At 49.2% G+C, this 21,500-nt stretch overlaps 1 protein-coding gene across 1 annotated transcript in view; it reads right to left on the reverse strand.

The window, feature by feature from the left end:
- Positions 1 to 21,062, reverse strand: part of LOC142245636 (uncharacterized) — a 35,235-nt gene extending 14,173 nt beyond the window's left edge. The window contains exons 1-7 of the mRNA XM_075318524.1: positions 20,962 to 21,062; positions 20,232 to 20,567; positions 19,592 to 19,639; positions 18,687 to 19,025; positions 14,959 to 15,297; positions 5,222 to 9,102; positions 4,755 to 5,085 (exon numbers count right to left, since the gene is read on the reverse strand). Coding sequence (XP_075174639.1) covers positions 15,230 to 15,297; positions 18,687 to 19,025; positions 19,592 to 19,639; positions 20,232 to 20,567; positions 20,962 to 21,010 — 840 coding nt within the window. The 5' untranslated portion in view covers positions 21,011 to 21,062 and the 3' untranslated portion in view covers positions 4,755 to 5,085; positions 5,222 to 9,102; positions 14,959 to 15,229. The remainder of the gene's footprint in view (positions 1 to 4,754; positions 5,086 to 5,221; positions 9,103 to 14,958; positions 15,298 to 18,686; positions 19,026 to 19,591; positions 19,640 to 20,231; positions 20,568 to 20,961) is intronic.
- Between the last annotated feature and the right edge of the window lie 438 nt (positions 21,063 to 21,500).

Here is a 21,500-nt window from a genome sequence, read left to right on the forward strand (position 1 = left end):
TATCTCTGCCAATCATCGATGAGCCTTTCAGGAGGGTGGCTGTGGATCTGGTCGGCCCGCTGGCCATCCCCAGCAGCTCCGGGAAACGCTTCATACTGACGGTAGTGGACTATGCCACCCGGTACCCAGAAGCAGTGGCCTTGTCGTCCATTCGGGCTGACAAGGTGGCCACCGCATTGCTGGAGATTTTCTCCCGAGTGGGTTTTCCCCAGGAAATGCTCACTGACCGGGGGACCCAATTCATGTCCCAGCTGATGGAGGCCCTCTGTAAGCAAGTCCAGGTGCGACATCTGGTGGCCAGCCCGTACCATCCACAGACTAATGGCCTGTGCGAGCGGTTCAATGGCACCTTAAAGCAGATGCTTAAGATGTTGGTCGACTCCCATGGGCGTGACTGGGAGCGGTATCTCCCACACCTGTTATTTGCTTACCGGGAGGTTCCACAGGCCTCAACAGGATTCTCACCGTTTGAGCTCCTGTACGGGCGACGTGTGCGGGGCCCCCTGGCTCTGGTGAAAGAGGCTTGGGAAGGGGATTTGGCCACCCCTGGAGTGTCGGTTATCGAGTATGTCATGCGCTTCCGGGACAAAATGCAGGCCTTGACGCAACTGGTACACGACAATATGGCTCAAGCCCAGGCCGATCAGAAGCGTTGGTACGACCAGAACGCTTGTGAGAGGACCTACCAAGTGGGTCAAAAGGTGTGGGTACTGGTCCCCGTACCACAGGACAAGCTTCAGGCAGCCTGGGAAGGCCCATACCTCGTGTACCAGCAGCTCAACCCTGTGACGTACCTGGTCACGCTGGACCCTGCCCGTGGAAGGCGGAAGCCCTTCCATGCGAACATGATGAAGGCACATCATGAGCGGGAGGCATGTGCGCTCCCCGTGTGCAACCTGCCCGAGGAGGGAGAAGCGGAAACCCTCTTGGATATGCTAGCCCAGGTTAGGGCAGGCGGATCCATTGAGGATGTGGAGGTTGGCCACCAGCTCTTGGAGGACCAACGGTCCCAGCTGTGGGCCACCCTACACCCCTTCCGGGGGTTGTTTACCAACCAGCCCGGAAGGACTGACTTGGCTGTCCATCACGTGGACACTGGGGATCATCCCCCGATCCGGCGTTCAGCATATCGGGTCTCCCTGGAGGTGCAGCAACACATGCGCCAGGAGATTGACGAGATGCTGAAGCTGGGGGTGATCCAGGCATCCAACAGCGCTTGGGCCTCGCCTGTAGTCCTCGTCCCTAAGAAGGACCGAACCACTCGGTTCTGCGTGGACTACAGGGGGCTCAATGCGGTCACGGTCGCCGATGCGTACCCAATGCCACGCATCGATGACCTGCTCGATCAGTTGGCCGGGGCTCAGTACCTGACCATCATGGATCTGAGCCGGGGATATTGGCAGATCCCCCTGACTCGCAAGGCCAGGGAACGCTCTGCCTTTATTACCCCATTTGGACTGTACGAGTCCACGGTGATGCCATTCGGGATGAGGAATGCCCCTGCCACTTTCCAGCGGATGGTCAACACCCTGCTCAAGGGACTTGAAGGGTACGCGGCCGCGTACCTGGATGACATTGCCGTCTTCAGTCCCACCTGGGAAGATCACCTAGAGCATCTAGCACAGGTGCTCAGGCGGGTCCACCGGGCAGGTTTGACCATCAAGCCGGGAAAGTGTCAGCTGGCCATGAGCGAGGTCCAGTACCTCGGTCACCGGGTAGGTGGGAGAACACTGAAGCCCGAGCCTGAGAAAGTGGAAGCCATCGCATCCTGGCCCACCCCCAGGACCAAGAAGCAGGTGATGTCCTTCTTGGGGACCGCTGGGTACTATAGGAGGTTTGTTCCATGCTATAGTAGCCTGGCAAAGCCCTTGACGGACCTCACCAAGAAGACGCTGCCCTCTGCAGTCGATTGGACAATGGACTGCGAGACAGCCTTCCGGGCCCTAAAGGACGCCCTGTCCAGCCCGCCCGTGCTACAGGCAGCCGACTTCACGCGGCCGTTTGTAGTACAGACCGACGCCAGTGACTTCGGCCTCGGTGCGGTGCTCAGCCAGGTGGACTCTGCGAGCCAAGAGCACCCAGTCTTGTACCTGAGCAGGAAGCTGTTACCAAGGGAAGTTGCCTATTCCACGATGGAGAAGGAGTGCCTGGCCATAGTGTGGGCCCTGCAGCGTCTGCAACCCTATCTATACGGGCGCCACTTCATCGTGGAGACGGACCACAATCCCCTCAGCTGGTTGCACACCGTCTCTGGGACGAATGGGCAATTGTTGCGATGGAGCCTTGCGCTCCAGCAATACAACTTCACCATTCGCCACAAAAGGGGCCGTGACCACGGTAACGCAGACGGGCTGTCCCGACAAGGAGAGGTCGCGGACGGGCGCACGGGGGAACACCGGAGTGTGCTGCCCCCTAGCGCCCTCAAAAGGGGGGAGGTGTGAGGCAAATCCCGGGATATGAAGATGAATTATGACTCCAGTCATAGTCCCTCATCACTCCCTGGCAGTGCCCCCTCCCTTCTTGTTCTCAGTGTTCCACTTACACCTCCATGGCCATGTCCTGTGATATGGAGATGAGGTGGTGTGGGAACAATGGACACAGGATGACTCCCTGCCGTCACCCTGTAGTAGGAGCTGCTATCTAATTAGCAAGGCTCTGGAAGTAGCCAGACAGAACGACTCCAGTAAAAAATGGTTCATATCTCGCAAGCCATATTTCCGATAAATATGGCAACCATAAAAATGGTGTCTCCGCATGCAGACGATGCCGGCACACCCTTTTTATGGGAGCAGGACATTGGGAAATGCCCCAGGCGTGATATCAGCCAATGGGGAACTGGCAGACAGGTCATGAGTCCCCTCGTTCTGTAGCTAAATTCATAACTGTCACAATGAGAGCATTGGCGTCTGCCTACGACGCTCCCAGGCAAAGTTATGGCCAATATCCCCTTTGCTGGATAATTCTGATCCATGCAGGGGGAGTGGCAGTGCTTCCCTGTGAGGTCACTAAGGTAGGAGGGGACCTGGATTGCCCAGGTTGATAACCCTACTTCGGCCATTTTCCAGTGTTCTTTCGCTGGGGGCACGTGTAGGAAACATCTGTGGGAAGGATCCTAGAAACCTGGCCTACAGCGCCCCCCTGTGGCCAGACGCAACAAGGTAACTGCTGGAACTGTGTATGCCTGTTTGTAACCCATGCTTTGATTGTAACTGTACTCTGACATATGTATATTCTGTAGATTCCCTATTGTATATATTGTAGTTTCTAGTGTGCTTTAGGCTGATTAAATTATATAATTAATCTTGGGCTGTTCTGTTATCTCGATCTTGAATCCCACGTCTGTGTGTTCGGCTAATAGTTACCGTAAATCGGTTGGTGGCAGCGAATTGTGCCAAGGATTATTGTGGGGAGGCCAGTGAGATTCGGGGAGATTTTATATATTCCGCCCGCGGAGGTCGGGGGAATATATACCTTACTCTCACCGGGGTCCCTTCAATAATCGGCATAAGTAGTATAGCGGCCTCCTTGCTTATTGTCGGGCAATTCCATAATTGGCCTGACTATAAGAGGGGCGCTAGAGAGCGCGTCACGTGCTCTGTCTGTCGGTCGGGAGGTATAAAGGAGGGGTGACCCCCACTTGTTACCCCCCGATTGTGACGTACTGGTAGCCAGCGCGGGGGATTTCTGAGTGACCCCCCCGGTGGTTTGTGACATGGGGTCTATATTTGTTTGGTGGGTCTGGTCTGAGGTCTAAATTAGTTTGGTGGGTCTGGTGTCTATATTAGTTTGGTGGGTCTGGTCTGGGGTCTATATTAGTTTGGTGGGTCTGGTCTGGGGTCTATATTAGTTTGGTGGGTCTGGTCTGAGGTCTATATTAGTTTGGTGGGTCTGGACTGGGTCTAAATTAGTTTGGTGGGTCTGGTGTCTATATTAGTTTGGTGGGTCTGGTCTGGGGTCTATATTAGTTTCGTGGGTCTGGTCTGGGGTCTATATTAGTTTGGTGGGTCTGGTCCGGGGGTCTATATTAGTTTGGTGGGTCTGGTCTGGGGTCTATATTAGTTTGGTGGGTCTGGTCTGGGGTCTATATTAGTTTGGTGGGTCTGGGGTCTATATTAGTTTGGTGGGTCTGGACTGGGTCTATATTAGTTTGGTGGGTCTGGTGTCTATATTAGTTTCGTGGGTATGGTCTGAGATCTATATTAGTTTGGTGGGTCTGGTCTGGGGTCTATATTAGTTTGGTGGGTCTGGTTTGAGGTCTGTATTAGTTTGGTGGGTCTGGGGTCTATATTAGTTTGGTGGGTCTGGTCTGGGGTCTATATTAGTTTGGTGGGTCTGGTTTGAGGTCTACATTAGTTTGGTGGGTCTGGGGTCTATATTAGTTTGGTGGGTCTGGTCTGGGGTCTATATTAGTTTGGTGGGTCTGGGGTCTCTTAGTTTAGGGGTCTGATCTGGGATCTGTATTGATTTAAGTGGTTTGGTCTGCAGGGTCTGTATTTAGGCTGTCTGGTATAGGATGCTGTGTGAGTGTAAGGGTTTTTTATCTTGGGTCTGTATTTGGGCAGTATGGTCTGTCTGGTCTGGGATCCATTTTGGATTTATTTTTGGAAATAAAGAAGGGGATCACACACATTACTTGTGATTTAAATGCCTTCATGAATGGGAGAGGGGTATATGGTAAAAAAATAGGAGGTAACGTAGTCAATGATCTATGATGGTGAATTTAAAGGGGCGTCTTGTGAGTCGACATTACTTACCATCAAGCCTTAAGAACGATCTGCTTCATGGTATGGTCTGACTTGTAATAGAAATTGCAGCGATAGCTCCCAGCATCTTCTGCAGTGAAGGACTGGATGGTCAGCGTGGCATCACCTTTCATCAGTCCTTCTAAGGACATGGACATTCCAGGTTTGTCGATATTGATTTTATCATCAAACTCAGCGACCTGCTTCCCGCGTGTGAACCACTGAACCATGAGGCTCTTTAACTCCAAGGGACCCACCACGCCCTGCAGGACACATTTCAGCTTCACTGTATCCCCAACCTTGGCCACGATATCCGGGTCCACGGAGAGCTCAAGTTTAGCATCTAGGTCAAAGAAACATACAATAATATTTATCTATTTATCTAGTCCATGGATGACGAGGTCTGGGTCACCATCAGTACCATCTCCCATGGGTGGATGGTGCCCGGTGACCGCCTATGTTCACAAAGTTACACTTACGTGAGACCCCGGCCCCCAAGAGCACGGACAGGAGGATGAAGGCTGCTGCCATGTTTCTTCTCTTAGATGTCTGTGGTGTTGTGTTCTCCACAGATTCAGGTCTCCTAATATTATCTAAGGACATGTTTGGGGTGTAACCCGTGAGACGTTACCAGCTGCACCCATGAGATAGGGAGTTAGGACATGTCTGCAGCTCAGGATCTTACTGCTACATGCCACAGTACAGAGAAGAAAACAGACGTTACCCCAAGTGACCTGAACCACGAGTGTGATTGTCGTGTACCTCAAACATCAGCCGTTGACCCATTGCCCTCATACTGAGCCCCATAACTCCCATTCGTAAATCCATGACCTTCAGACATGGAGTGGTCTGAAGTCTGTATTAAAGGAAGGGGTCTGTATCAGTTTAGGGGTTCTCGTCTGGGGTCTGTGCTAGTTTACAGGGTCTAGTCATCTGTACGGCTGCAAGAAGATCCGGACCACGCCTTACCATGCCCAGACCAACGGTATGTGTGAGAAGATGAACCATTTGGTCCTTGGCCTCCTCAAGACGTTGCCGCTAGAAGAGCGGAACCTGTGGCTGGAAAAGCTGCCTGACTTGGTAGATATGTACAACAATATCCCATCCAGCTCAACGAAGTGCACCCCAGCATATCTGATGAGGGCTCGCCCCGACCGACTGCCGGTGGATCTGGAAATGGGAATGGAAGCCCCAGAGACACTCCCCTCGACGGCTGAATGGGACACCCGGAGGAGGGTTCAGTACCGACAGATTCAAGAATATGTGGAGAAGAACTTAAGTCGGAGTCGAGGACAACAGGAGCGGCGCTTCAATCAGAAAGCGTCTGCTGGCCCTTTCCAGCCTGGAGATGTAGTGCTGAAACGGAAGAGGAGAACCCACAAGCTGGATGATCAGTGGGAGCAAACCCCATACATCATACAGCCCACAGGATGGGAAGATGGGAAGGCTTACCAAATCAGTCGTGACCAAGGGGGCACTTTAACCACGGTTTCCCGGGACCATCTGAAAAGGTGCCCACCAGCATTGAGGGCAATGGCTGAAGTACCGGTTCCTCCACCAGCAGAAAAGGCAAAAGAGGTAATCCACACCGTAATGGGTGACTTCCCAGCGGACTGGCCTACACAGAACGGCGCGGTAATTCTTCCAGTGATACTGTTCCCACAACCCATGGATGAAGAAGTGATGGAAGTGGTCAACCGTGAGCCAGAGCCAGTGCCAGTGCCCAGGGATGAACCTGTGCCCAACTCCCCTATGCCTCCGCCTGCCCCACACATTAGCAGGGAAGAGGAGCTGATTGTTCCCTCTTCCCCGCTGCCTATCACTACTGACATCGGGCCCCGGAGGTCCACTCGTCCCAACCTAGGTAGACCCCCACTTAGGTACAGGGAAAGTGTTCTTTAAAAGCGAGTGTGTTTTGAAACAGTTTCAAAAGTTTGTAAGTTGAAAGATGATAATGATTACCGAACAGTAACCTGATTGTCTGCTTGATTGAACCGGCCGTTGCCGGCACCGTTGTCCCCGTGGGGACCGTTTAAAAATGGACAAGCCCGTGTACTTGCAGGGCAACCACAAACTGAGTGGCTTGTAAATAAATGTGTTTGTTGCAGCTGCTACCGTTGCCGCCTCCGGAGAGGCAGATTGGAGGGAGGGCCCGCAGTGGAGCAGGCTGGGGCCCAGCCACCACAGGAACCGGTGGCTACCCTCTGGGGGTTCCAGGGGCTCCCCATGGACGTGGGTCCCCTGGAAAGGACAGATCCCGCTCGGGTAACTTGGTTCAGGACTGGGGTCAAGGGGTGCTGCCTGTTTCTTAGGGGCAGCATCAGGGCCAGGTTACTTGGGTGGGAGAGAGCGGCAGCCGCAACCGTTAACCGTTAGTAACGTTTAAGCAAAGAACCTCCCGATGTGGGATGACGTTATTTTATTTGTATTATGTGTTTTACTCTTTTTCAGGAAAAAAAAAAGGAAAATAAAACCAGTGTTGGACGGCCAGCCCGAAGACGGTCTGCGTTTTGCTAAGGGGGAATGTGACGCCCTGGGCAAGCCAGGGGTCACAGGTCATGACACCACACACACCCCACATTCCCTGCAGGAACACTAAGGTCAAACACAAACCCTTGTTGCCTTCCCCAGGAGCTGATGTCCACACCAGGGGGTGGAGCCAGGCGGTTGGTCTCCACCCACCAAGGAGTTCACATTCCTGGAGGAGGGAAAACACAGGCAGTTTAGCTCAGGCAGAGCTTGTGAGCAGATTAGTTTTGGAGGTTGAAGTGAGAGGAGTAAACAGTGGAGAGTAGAGTTTGAGAGTAGAAGGAAGTGGCAGCAGAGAAAAGTGACAGTAAAGCCTGAAGTTGGTCCGGGTGTGTGCCCCGGACTGAGACAGCAAGGTTGGCAGACGGCGGTGACCGTCTGCAGGAGAGGCTGATCGGAGGTTGCCGAAAGGACCGTGGACGGGTGGTGGCCCGCCGGTACCGGAGCGGTATACAAAGAGAAGCCAGCACCAGTGGCAGGGGCCTTTCGGATCCCGGCAAGGCTAGGAGTCGCCATAATTTGCCAAATCCGTCAGTAAAGGGGACCTCCGGGTCTCCCAGCAGCAAAGTCCCGATTGAAGGCAACAGTCTGACCGTGAAGGGGAGACACCGCCACCGCCAAGGCACCAGTTTCCCAGGGCCAGCGCCTGCGGGCAAGAGAGGGGCTCCACCGGCTCATATCCAAACCGGGGAGCGGGTTACCGGTGGGAATCCATCGCTACCAACAACCGTATCTAGGTGCAGGGAAGAGACAGTTACCGCTAACTTGCAGGGAACATCAACACCGCAGCGGTCCGAGGGACCCGTCCAACCAGCCGTTTGTTTACCGTGAACTGTGTCATCATCCTTGGGCTGAGTGAGTACCTCCGTGCCGTACGGCACAGCGCTGCCCCTGCGTCCCTGCACCTCAACAGGCCCCATAACCCGCCTGCACCAACCATCCTACCCCCATCACTGGGCCCCGGGACAAACAACCCCCTACCCACGGAGGGGAGGAATAACAACCAAGCTGCTCTCTGTCACCGTCCCCGGGAGCCCCATCTAGAGCAGCGGTGGTGTCCACACATTCACCACAACCGTGGGTGGCGTCACGGACAAAAAACCCCCAACACCAATTCCATTTTCACTCACGGGCGAGGAGCGCCGCTCGAGTCCCCAGGATCCGGCCCATCGCTCGAGCCACCGAGCAGCAGCCGCAGAGCAGCGGCAAGCCGGACCCGAGCAGTGGGAGAGTACTGCGTCCCCTCCTCCGCCCGCGACCTATATATACCACCTCCATATAAGTGCACCAAACTAAGGGAGATAAGGGAGTTCTCTGAGAAGGGGGGAGTAATCCCTTTTTTACTGGTGGGGGACTTCAATAATGTGATAGACCTGTACTGGGATAGGAGTAGTAGACCTCCAGGTATCCAGGATAGTTGTATGACTTCGTTTGGCACTCTTATTGGGGAACTTGGAATGGTGGATGCCTGGCGAGTGAGGAATGGGAGGGTATCCTGCTTCTCTTGTTATTCGGCTTCGCATAACACTCTGTCCCGCATTGACATGGCTCTAGCTAGTGATCTGATGGATGCAATGATAGGCGACGTGCAATATATGACAAGAGTGATTTCAGATCATAGCCCGATTCTAGTGTCCATACGACGGGGGATCCTGACAGAGGGAAGGAGGGGAGAGTGGAAGCTTCATCCAGCATGGATCCGTCATATTAATATGGGGAATATAGAACGGGATCTTGGGGATTTCTTTATCCACAACGAGGGTAGCACTGGTCCGCTGGTGGTATGGGATGCGATGAAGGCATACCTCAGGGGGCTCCTGTTCAGGGATATCTGTAAACGTAAAACACAGACGAGGCAGGATGAGAAAGATAGGCTGGAGGCCATAGATAAGGCGGAGCTGGAAGCAATTCGGAGTAATACTACGGACGCGAAGCAAAATCTTAGGCAGGCGCATGAACAGGTTAATAAGATGCTTTTGGAGAAGGCGGTAAGGAAGCAGGCATTCCAAAAATTGCATTTTTATGAGGAGGGGGAAAAAGTTGGTCATCTATTATCGGTCATAGCTGCAGCTCAAAGGAGTAGTTCATTTGTGCATGGTATGGACACGGTGGAGGGGACACAGGTCACTGAGGTTGAGGCGATCCTTGAGGTCTTTAAAGATTTCTATCGCACGCTATATTCTTCTAGCGGAGAGATGAGGGTGGAAGAGGTGGACTCATTTCTTGAGCGAGGTGAGCTTCCTGTGTTGTCTGTGGTGGATAGAGATAAACTGGAGTCACCTATTACTATTGATGAACTGGAGGGTGCTCTGCATGGCATGAGCAATGACAAGGCACCGGGAGCAGACGGGCTACCAGCTGAAATTTATAAACAGTTAGAAGAAATCCTATTACCCAAACTATTGAAAGTCTTTGAGGTGGCGGAGGGGGAAGGTGTATTGCCTGAATCTATGAGAGAAGCAATAATAGTAGTAATTCCTAAGGAGGATAAAAATCCGAGGCTTCCAGACTCATATAGACCCATCTCGTTATTAACAGCGGACGTGAAGCTTCTGGCTAAGGTGTTGTCAAACCGGCTGACTGGAGTTATATCTAACCTAATCCATATGGACCAATCAGGGTTCATGGCCAATAGGTCGACAGCCGCTAATATCAGGAGATTATATCTTAATCTACAGTTGCCGCCTGACAACCCTGGCCAGAGGGTGATCGCTTCGCTAGATGCCCAGAAAGCGTTCGATAGTGTTGAGTGGGGGTATCTGTGGAAAGTGTTGCAGCATATGGGTTTTGGCCCACGGTTTGTAAAGTGGGTGCAGCTGTTGTATAATAGGCCTACTGCTAAAGTTAGAGTTAACGGTATGACCTCCTCAGCGTTTGAGTTGCACCGGGGAACGAGGCAGGGCTGCCCACTATCGCCGCTCCTATTTGCTATTGCAATAGAGCCTCTGGCGGCGGCCATTAGGAAATCGAAGGAGATCCATGGATTTAGGTATGGGCATTTAGAGGAGAAAATAGCTCTTTATGCTGACGATTTATTACTTTTCTTGGGGGATCCGTCAGCCTCATTGGATCATGCCATGCAGATAATAGAGAAATTTGGAGAAGTTTCGGGACTGACCATTAATTGGTCTAAATCGAGCCTCTTTACAGTGGATGGGGAAGTAGCCTGGACAAATGAGGATACTGGGGCTAACAAGTTGAAGAGTGTGGACGAATTTAAATATCTAGGTATCCAGATATCTCTGCCAGTAGAAAAATACATACAGGTGAACTTATGGCCGCTCCTTAAAAAATTGAGAGCCAAAGTGGATGCCTGGAACAAGCTACATTTGTCAGTTGTTGGAAGGGTTAATTTACTAAAGATGGTAGTAATGCCTAAACTCCTATACATACTGCACAATGCCCCTGTTTGTATTTCAAAGAAAAGATTTAAAGGGACAAACTCGCTGTTTAGGGACCTGGTGTGGGGTAAAAAGCAGCCTAGGGTGCGATTAGAGACTTTACAAAGGCCGAAGGATGAGGGGGGTCTAGCAATCCCAAATCCGGAATTGTATTATATAGCGGCGCAATGTCAACACCTCAGGGGCTGGTCTGATCGAGAGAAAGATGGGGGCATTAAAGAAGTACTGGAATACATAGTGGGTAGAAGTCCATTGGTAATGGGACTAGAGGATGGTGCGGTGGGGCTCCTGGGTAGAACATCTCCTACAATGGCACTTATAAATAAGACCTGGGATAGGCTGAAAAGGGTGAGAGGGGTGACCCGGTTAACTAAGTTTACACCTATCTGGGATAACAGTAATCTCTCGGAGATTCAGAAAATGGGGAATATTGAGGAATGGAGACGCAAGGGTGTGATATACATGCATCAGATATTGGACGGAGGAATTGTGAAGTCGTTCCCACAGTTACAGAGTGAGTTTCAGTTACCGGCGTCCGGCTGGCTCCACTACAGACAATTAAAACATGCGATTGCAGCCCAAGCGGCTAAACAAAGTGTGGCCATACAGACTGACCTGGTACTGGAGTATGTGTGCAAGGGCAGAGGAAGCACTAAAGGGATCATTTCTGGCACGTATAAAGATATACTACATACCTTTCTGTTAGAATACCCAATTAAAACTAAATCTAAATGGGAGGAGGAAGTTGGGCCGATAACGGAGGAGGTGTGGGAGAGTATCTTAGAGTATATCCCTAAACTTTCCATGAGCGAACCGGCCAGACTATCTCACCTATACGTGATTCACCGGGTATATAGGTCTCCCTTACTGATGTTTAAAATGGGGTTGAAAAGGAATTCGGAGTGTCCAAGGTGTCAGGGATCTGACGCAGGTATTTTTCACATGATGTGGTCTTGTCCGAGACTGGTCTCCTTTTGGACTAAGGTTATCCACAAGATAGGAAGAACATATGGGTGTGTCCTCGCCAGGGAACCAGTGATATGCCTATTGGGATATGTTGAGGAGCTTGGGGTGGAAAATACTATGAAAATTGCCATTGCTAGGCTGCTGTATGCGGCAAGAAAGCTAATCGCCAGGTCCTGGATTAAAAAAGACCCCCCGACCAGGGGAGAGTACATTAAAAGGGTGAAATGTATTCTTCAGCTGGAACAGGGAGTGTATGAAAGAAGGGGGAATGTTAAAATGTTTGAGAAGCTATGGTCTCCTTGGCTGCAATGCGAATGGGACGAGTGATGGACCAGTAAACTGGTCTGGGACCGGGATAGCCGTCGGAGACCTCTGAGGTGTGTGTTTTGTTCTATTTGCGTCACTAGTTGTTCCTCCTGCACAACGGGATGGTTGCTATACTGCAGTTGGAGGGTATTCTAAGTGTGTACTAAATGGGATGTAGTATCGGGGAGAAGTGTTGCTACCAGGGTTGGGGAGGGGGCGGGAGGGGGAATTAAAGGGGTAATAGATGTGATAATTTTAATTTGGATGCCGATTTGTTATTCTGTTGTATGTATTCTGCTTTAACAAAAAAAGTATCTGATTTTAAAAAAACAAAGGGTCTCCAAGCCCAGCATGGAACGGGCAGTGACCATGGGGCTCTCTACAAAGGGTCTCCAAGCCCAGCATGGAACAGGAGCATGGGTAAAGGCCATGGGGCTCTCTACAAAGGGTCTCCAAGCCCAGCATGGAATGGGCAGTGACCATGGAGCTTTCTACAAAGGGTCTCCAAGCCCAGCATGGAACAGGAGCATGGGCAAAGGCCATGGGGCTCTCTACAAAGGGTCTCCAAGCCCAGCATATAACGGGCAGTGACCATGGGGCTCTCTACAAAGGGTCTCTAACCCAGTATGGAACAGGAGCATGGGCAAAGGCCATGGGGCTCTCTACAAAGGGTCTCCAAGCCCAGCATGGAACGTTCACGTGGGCAGTGGCCGTGGGGCTCTCTACAAAGAGCTTTTTTTAAGGAGATATGGAGAGGAAACACGGGGCAATTCTGTGACGTTTTTTCCCTTTATGGCCTTTCCATACGGGTTAATTAACTTGATATTTTTACACATCGCACTTTTACTGATGCATCAACGTCACCAAACATGTATTTTATTTTTTCTATTACTTTACTTATTTTTAATCTGGGAAAATGGGGAGTGATTCAAATCTTTATATATTTTTATATGACATTTTTTACAAGATTGTTTTTAGTCCCCCAGGGGATTTGAACCTACGATCCTCTGATCGGTTGTTCCATATTCTGCAATATTCTAGAATTGCAGTATATAGTGAACATTATGGTTTAGTATGAAGCCCAGACAATGGCTGGACATCAGAAGCATACCAAGATGGCAGCCATGGGGTCTTCAGTAGGTCTTCAGATGGCAACCATGGGGGCCTTCAGACAGCAGCCTTCAGACAGCAGCCATGGTAGCTTTCAGATGACAGCCATAGGGGTCTATAGATGGCAGCCATGGGGGCCTTCAGATGGCAATCATAGGAGCCTTCAGATGGCCGCCATGGGAGCCTTCAAATGGCAGCCGTAAGGGCCTTCAGATGGCAGCCATGGGAACCTTTAGATGACAACCATGGGAACCTTTAGATGGTGCCCATGGGAGCCTTCAGATGACATACTTCAGGTGGCAGCTATGAAAAAATCCAAGGAAATCTGGTTCTTCAAAAAGGGGTGGACTTTATTGTTTTAAAAACATTTTTTTACAAAAGTGGAAAACAGCTGGGTAATGGTAGGTGTACCCCAATGCAGTTTACATCTTTCAAGGCTACATGCCTCTTAAGGCCGCTTTACACGCTGCGATATTGGTACCGATATCGCTAGCGTGGGTACCCTCCCCCATCTGTTGTGCGACACGGGCAAATCGCTGCCCGTGCCACACAACATCGCCCAGACCTGTCACACTACTTACCTGCCCGGCGACGTCGCTGTGACCGGCGATCCGCCTTCTTTCTAAGGGGGTGGTTCGTTTAGCGTCACAGCGACATCACAGCAGCGTCACTGAACCGCCGCCCAATAGAAGCGGAGGGGCGGAGATGAGCGGGACGTAACATCCCGCCCACCTCCTTCCTTCCGCATTGCGGCCGGGAGGCAGGTAAGGAGAGCTTCCTCGTTCCTGCGGTGTCACACGGAGTGATGTGTGCTGCCGCAGGAACGAGGAACAACTTCATTACTGCTGCAGTAACGATAATTGAGAATGGACCCCCATGTCACCGATGAGCGATTTTGCACGTTTTTGCGACTATGCAAAATCGCTCATTGGTGTCACACGCAATGGCATCGCTAATGCGGCCGGAGGTGCGTCACCAATTCCGTGACCCCAACGACTTCGCATTAGCGATATCGTAGCGTGTAAAGCCCCCTTTAGTCATAACCTATGGGCTAACTAAAAGCTATGGGTAGCCTTCAGTAGCCATTCAGATGGCAGCCATGGAAGCCTTCAGTTGGCAACCCAGGAGCCTTCAGATTGAAGTCTTCAGGCAGCATCTATGGGCAGCCTTGAGTAGGCATTCAGATGTAAGCCATGGGTGCCTTCACTAGGTCTTCAAATGGCAGCCATCAGAGCCTTCAGACAGCAGCAAAGGGAGCCTTCAGATGGCAGCCATGGGCGCTTTCACTAGGCCTTCAAATGGCATTCATTGAAGCCTTCACTAAGCCTTCAGACGGCAGCTATGGGGATCCTTCAGATGGCAGCTTTCAGTAGGCCTTCAGATGGCAGCCATGGAAGCTTTCAGATGGCAGTCATGGGAGCTTTCAATTAGCCTTGAGATAGCAGCCATGGATGTCTTCGCTAGGCCTTCAGACGGCAGCTATGGGGAACCTTCAGAGGGGAGCCTTCAGTAGACCTTCAGATGGCAGCCATGGGAGCCTTCAGTAGGCCACTGTCTTACAGGCCTTCAGATGGCAGCCTTCAGTAGACCTTCAAATGGCAGTGAAGGGAGCCTTCAGTAGGCCACTTTCTTACAGGCCTTCAGATGGCATCCATGGGTGCCTTCAGTAGGCCACTGTCTTACAGTCCTTCAGATGGCAGCCTTAGACCTTCAGATGGCAGTCAAGGGAGCCTTCAGTAGGCCACTTTCTTACAGGCCTTCAGATGGCAGTCATGGGAGCCTTCAGTAGGCCACCCTCTTACAGGTCTTCATATGGCAGCCATGCGGGACTTAAGTAGACCTCCTTTCCATTCCTGACAGTGCTAGACATCTAAGAAAAGAGTACCCCCTAATCATTTGCTTACCTTGTACCTGAAGAATGGTGTTCAAGCTTTCCTCTATCGTCTTGTACTTTATGGAGCATGTATACACTCCTGTGTCCTTCTCCTGGACATTGACCAATTTTAGAGGTGCTCTTCCCTCCTGTAGATCTTGATTTGAAATTTCAAAACCTTGAAAGTTGCAACATGTTGTGTTTGAGAAATACTTGGTCACCCCATCTTTTGACCAATGGACGACCAGCGTTGAGAGCTCCTGGATGGCATCGGTGGAAAAGTTGCAATGCAGAGTAACACTCTACCCCTGCTTGACAGTAATGAGTTCATACCCATCGGGTTTTCCTATCGATCTGACCGATGTGATCCCTAGAGGAGCGAAAGGGAAATGTTAGGGACAAGATATACAGGAGTCAAAAAAACAAACCACATATAATCTTCTTACCATAGAATAAAATTATGAAGCTGAAAAAACAGAAAATATTCCCGGGCCCGGCCATGGCTGGTACAATACTTCAAAAGAGCTGAAGGAAAGTAGCTGCACGAAGCTTATATATGATGTAAAAACCTCCTTATCTCAAACCCCAGTCACGTAGGGAGGGAGAGACAGAAGCTTGGGCTACGTCAGATATCAAATTTTTGTTTTTGCGCTTCATAAACTTTTTTTTTGCATTTTTACATTTATCAAGTAAATTTCCAGATGTACACATACGTGGTCAGCCAACCTGTGAATCACCCAACGAGCCCCGATGGCCCTAGGTTGGAGACCTTTGATATAAGACAACAAAAACTTTGATCAAAAGCTACGATTTAAAAATTCTAAAAAAAAATGCCAGGTCTTATTGGCTTTCTCTTGGGGAGGTGTCAAGTCCAAGATGCGGATTTGACTGCCTGGTCAAAAACAAGAAAATGAGAATCATTGGTCTGAACCGAAGAGAGATCCAGCCTAGAATCTACAGATAAGTTGCATCAAAGCTAAGCAAGTAGGCACTGCTAAATATTAACCTGGTATACAAACACTGAGGGTTGGAAAATGTAAGCTCCACCTACTGGACTCCATAAAAACAGGAAGGGTCTCACAAGTGGTCAATGACACAATCCCCTGCTACATGGCTCCAACCTCCTATCTATAAATATACTGCATCAAAGTTGAGCAAGTGGATACACCTAAATGTTTGCCTGAATTTGCTAACTAAGATCATTGGAACATGTAAGCCCCACCCACTGGACTCCTTAAAAGTAGGAAGAGTTGGATAGGGGGGACTGGGATGCCCGGACCTTAGGAACTACCATAAAACCTCTTTGCTGGACCAGCTGAGAAGCTGGTGGTCCAATGACTATTCTAAGATGTGGGTTGACCTTGAAACTCAGATTATTGGCTTACCTCTGCGGCGCTCCGGGTGCTCTAGGGAGTTTCGTCCACCTATGTCCCCAACTATCAAGGTAGAGCTATCCCTATGGACGAATAAACCAATTGGAGAAGCCTTGGTACTGTTTAGACCTTCTGAGATGCCTTTGTATCTCGTTAAATACTTAATTCCCTCCATCAGGCTGGATGGTTGGGTAGCAAGGGGTATCCTTAAGCCGGGCAACTTAATGCGTTCCAATATAATAAGACCTTTCAAAGACTTGATGAAGTCATATGAACTCCATAAAAATGACTTCTACATATACTTACAAATTCGTCATTTCCTTCGTACGTTAACCAAATCACCCCAACCACTTAGAACCATGTACGAAGACTATTTTTTTTTTACTACTAGAGACTCTGCAAAGGGCATCTCTAAAGCTTTCCGGGCCTTGCTCCCTTCCGCAGACCAATTACCTTTGTCATTTGTGTCTAGATGGAAAAGAGACCTTGGTTGAACCTTCTCACCAAAAAGGCGTCCTGTTGTATTAACCACTTGGAATCCTCAAGGAATTTGTTGTATAGATGGTACTATATTCTTTATCTTTTGATTAATAAAATGTTCCCCAATTGCTCGCCCACCTGCTGGAGATGCCAAAGAGACATTGGCTCCTTACTTCACGTTTGGTGGTCATGTCCTCTCATTGGGCTATATTGGCAACAAATTCAGGCTCTAATATCTTCATTGGTGAACCTTGACTACCCTTGGGGCCCTGCTACAGTCTTACTCTTTCTACAGCCTTACTCTTTCTTGAATTAGACAATCTCCCCTTCAAAAATACTCTAATTATCTCCCATGTCCTCATCACCCAGGCCAGAACTACAATAGCGTCAAATTTGAAGTCCACCAAAGTTTCCACCATCCAGGAGTTGCTCAGTAGAGTTCATCAGAGTTGCACAATGGAACATATGATAGTCAGTAGCTTGGATAGAGAGTCTCTTTTTAAATCCCGTTGGCTTAAATTCTCTAAGTACTCCTGTGATTGACTTGGTATTTCATATTGCTATTGTTGTTCATAGAATGGTAGAGTTGGAAGGGACCTCAAGGGCCATCAGGTCCAACCCCCTGCGATTGTGAGTGTTGTGGTTATACCCTTGGTATGATCCCGGTGGTATAATGCTGGCTCTTATTAAAAAAATGCAAAACAAGGAAGCCACGGCGACACCATCACATGTTTCTCAACGCTGGCAGGTAACTAGCCAGGTCTTTCACCGGGAAGGAAAAACCACGGGAAGGGCAGTCTCCAGTCAAGGAAACTACCTATGCCAAACATGGTATCCATCCACAGACAGCTGTTTCGGGGTATTTGCCCCTCATCAGTGTGGAGTAGGAAACTGGCTAGTGGGAGCAATACCTAGTAGAAGACTATATAGGTAAGGATGGTTGACCTTAGGGAGATCATATTTGGCATAGGTGGTTCCATAGCGTTGAGAAACATGTGATGGTATCTCCGCGGCTTCCTTGTTTTGCATATTTCCCAGGGGGCATTGCTCTAGAATCACTGCGTTGAGAAAACACGTGATGGTGCTCCGCGGTGCTGGATGTTGATCTCCCTAAGGTCAACCATCCTTACCTATATAGTCTTCTACTAGGCATTGCTCCCACTAGCCAGTTTCCTACTCCACACTGATGAGGGGCAAATACCCCGAAACAGCTGGCTCTTATTAGGTATATTTGTTTCTTGAGACTGAACCATTATACTGTTTTCTCTTAGTGAAGATCGCTTCCATTAGGAAAGACACAAACAAAATTCTCTCCACCTTTCCCTGGTGGTACCGTGTCTTATCCCCTCCCTATCAATTTTCCTACTTCCCTAAGGTTTGCAGCACAGGCTGCATTGTTACTACTTGTTATGTATGAGTTCCAATAATAATTTTCCAGTAATGTACTGTATTATACTCTGAAACTCAATAAAAATTTATGGTTTAAAAAAAGTAGGAAAAGTCCCCCAAGTGATCTCATGACACACTCCCCAACTACATTGCTCCACCCACTTGACTCCTTCAAAATGAGAAAAGTTTTCAAATTGGCCACATGAAACGACCCTGTAAATTAACAAAAACCCAAAAAGAAATTGACAGCAGTCCAAGATAAATGAATCCCACTGCACAAAAATAACACAAAGAACAAAGGCCTTCAGATGGCAGTCATGGTAGCCTTAAGTGGACCTTCAGATGGCAGTCATGGGAGCCTTCAGTAGACCTTCATATGGCAGCCATGGGATCCTTCAGTAGGCCTCTCTCTTACCAGTCTTCAGATGACAGCCATGCGGGCCGTAAGTAGACCTCATTTCTATTTCTGGCAGCGCTCAATGTCTAAGAAGACAGTACCCCCTAAATTTTTGCCTACCTTGTATCTGAAGTGTGGTGTTCAAGCTTTCCTCCATTGTCTTGTACTTTATGGAGCATGTATACACCCCGGTGTCCTTCTCCTGGACATGGACCAGTTGTAGGGGTGCTCTTCCCACCTGGTGAACTTGTTCTGAAATTTCATAACCTTGGAAGTTGCAACATGTCGTGTTTGAGAGGTACTTGGTCACCCCATCTTTTGACCATCGGACGACCAGCATTGACGGCTCCTGGACAGCATTGATGGAAAAACTGCAATGCAGAGTGACATTTTCTCCCAACGTGGCCGTAACGAGTTCAACTCCATTGTTTTTTTTCATCGACCTGACCGAGGTGAACCCTAGAGGAGCAAGAGGGAAGTGATAGGAACAAGAAATACAGGAGTCAAAAAAACCCACAAATAATCATCTTACCATTGAATAAGAATACAAAGCTGAAAAAACAGAAAATATTCCCGGGCTCGGCCATGGCTGGTACAATACTTCAAAAGAGCTGAAGGAAAGTAGCTGCACAAAGCTTATATATGATGTAAAGACCTCAGCGAGGGGGAGACAGAAGCTTGGGCTACGTCAGAGATCAAATTCTTGTTTTTGAGTTTCATAAACTTTTTTTGTATTTCATAACATTAAGAAGTAAATTTCCAGATGTACATGTATGTGGTCGGCCAACCGGTGGATCACCCACCGAGCCCCGATGGCCCCAGGTTGGAGACCCTTGATATAAGACAATAAAATCCTCAATCAAAAGCTAAGGGGTTTTTTATTTTTATTTCTAATTTCACAAAATTATATTGATTTAGGAAAAGTGTTCGTCCTCCGGGGAAGAGAGTCTTACTTTGCTCTGGAGGACCAGAATAAACATTAAACAACCCCTTTAACATCTACATCTACTTAATTCCGGTCTTACTGGCTTTCTCTTGGAGAGGTGTCAAGTCCAAGATGCGGATCCGGCTCCCTGGTCAAAAACAAGAAAATGAGAATCATTGGTCTGAACCGAAGAGAAATCCAACCTAGAATCTACAGATAAACAGAATCAAAGCCGAGCAAGTAGGCCCCGCGAGATATCACCTCGATATACAAACACTGAGGGATGGAAAATATAAGCCTTTACAATTCAGGGATTATTTCTAGGTTTTCTCTTTGGAGGATCCAATCTAATATTGCATCATATAAATTCCTTAATCAAACAGGACCTCCCGAAAAGACCACATTGGGGTCAACGAAAGAAGATACAAAAAGGGGCTCTGTACCTTTAATAAAGGTTTCGGCCTAGACAGAGAAGACAGTTAAGTTACCATTGTTGAGTGATGTCACATGACAGGAAGTCTGTGCTGGCATCTCCATGACAACCCCAGAGCAAGCATAATATTAACCCTTGTCTGGTACCATGAAAAAAAATGACTAGTGGTATCAATCTTCCTGGAGTCACATTGACCCCATGGTACCATACAAGGGTTAATATTAGTCTTTTTGTCTTAGCTCGGTGACTACCAATGTGGCACCAATTATCCCTTCCCTAAATAACAGTGATAATGTGAACGCCTTACGTTCTATGATCAGGGCATACATGGCGAATTGCCGCGCTTTGCCATACGCGACCAAACAAGTATAATTTCCACTGTCATTCAAGGTGATATTCGTCAAGACCAGCGAGATATTTCCCTGCGCGAGCTGCTCCAGAGACATCTTGGCCCGAGGGCTGTGGAACGTCATATTTCCATTGCGATATTCCACCAGGGGGCTCCCTTTGTGCTCCCATCGCACTGACAGGATCTCCATTTGCATGGGAGGGTTGACCACCTGCAGAGAGGTATTCATGATAATCTGGTGGGGCAGGGGGGACGAGATCCTAGCGGCGTCTGCAGACGTGAGGAACGAGAAGGCTGAAAAATGAATGAACAAAAACAAAGGCATTAACTTTATCAAATCTCCTGCCACTTTGTGTATACAGCCATTGTGCAGAGCGAAGTGTCTCCATGGTTACAGACTACAAGCCCTATAGTCATGGGTTATCCTCCATCTGCCCCTTCACCTGCAGAGAGTAGACAAGGTCTATAGAGAAAAATCACAGGATCTGACTACACAGGGTTTGTTTGTAGTCTGTTACCATGGAGACACCCAGGTCTCGGGAGATTTTTCATCATAGCACTTAGAATCACATCTTAAGGTTACAGTTTACAATCTGTGTGAGCGCTTCCTTACATATATATATATATCCCGCACAATGTATACATGTGCGATCCTGGATCACCTGTGTGTCAATATTATATGACTTACCGGCACATATCAGTAGGCTGGGTGCGGGGAGTGCGCAGCTCATGGTCATGGCCGCTCGCCCGTGTAGTGTCCACTCTGCCTCTCCTCCGTCAATGTGCAGGTCCTGGCTGTGAAGAAGGGCCCGCTCCCCTGCTTCCTGTGATATGGCTCCTCAGGCCTTATCTAACGCTGACACCAGAGACTTCCACACAGATAAAAACGTCATCTGTCCCCTAATAGCCAAATGTAGCAGAGCCCAGATCGTCAGGCGTCGACATTTTTGCATTGTGATGAAACAGATATTCCATATTGCGGGGCACACCACTGCTAATTTTTGGGGCGCAAAGCTGCACCCCTTGGCACTTTGTGAATCCATGTGAAAATACAACCCATGGTGATGACCCTGACTGTCCGTTTTTTAGTTCCTACATGATAAAATCCTCCTCCATACCTCCACACAATGTGATGTGGCAAAGTCATACCCATGGCCTGGGGGTTCATAAGCTTCAGGTGCCGCCACTATCTACAGGGACAAATGTGGGTTTGTCGCTTCCCGGCCT

This window comes from Anomaloglossus baeobatrachus, chromosome 7, assembly GCF_048569485.1.
Source record: "Anomaloglossus baeobatrachus isolate aAnoBae1 chromosome 7, aAnoBae1.hap1, whole genome shotgun sequence".
Lineage (NCBI taxonomy): Eukaryota > Metazoa > Chordata > Amphibia > Anura > Aromobatidae > Anomaloglossus > Anomaloglossus baeobatrachus.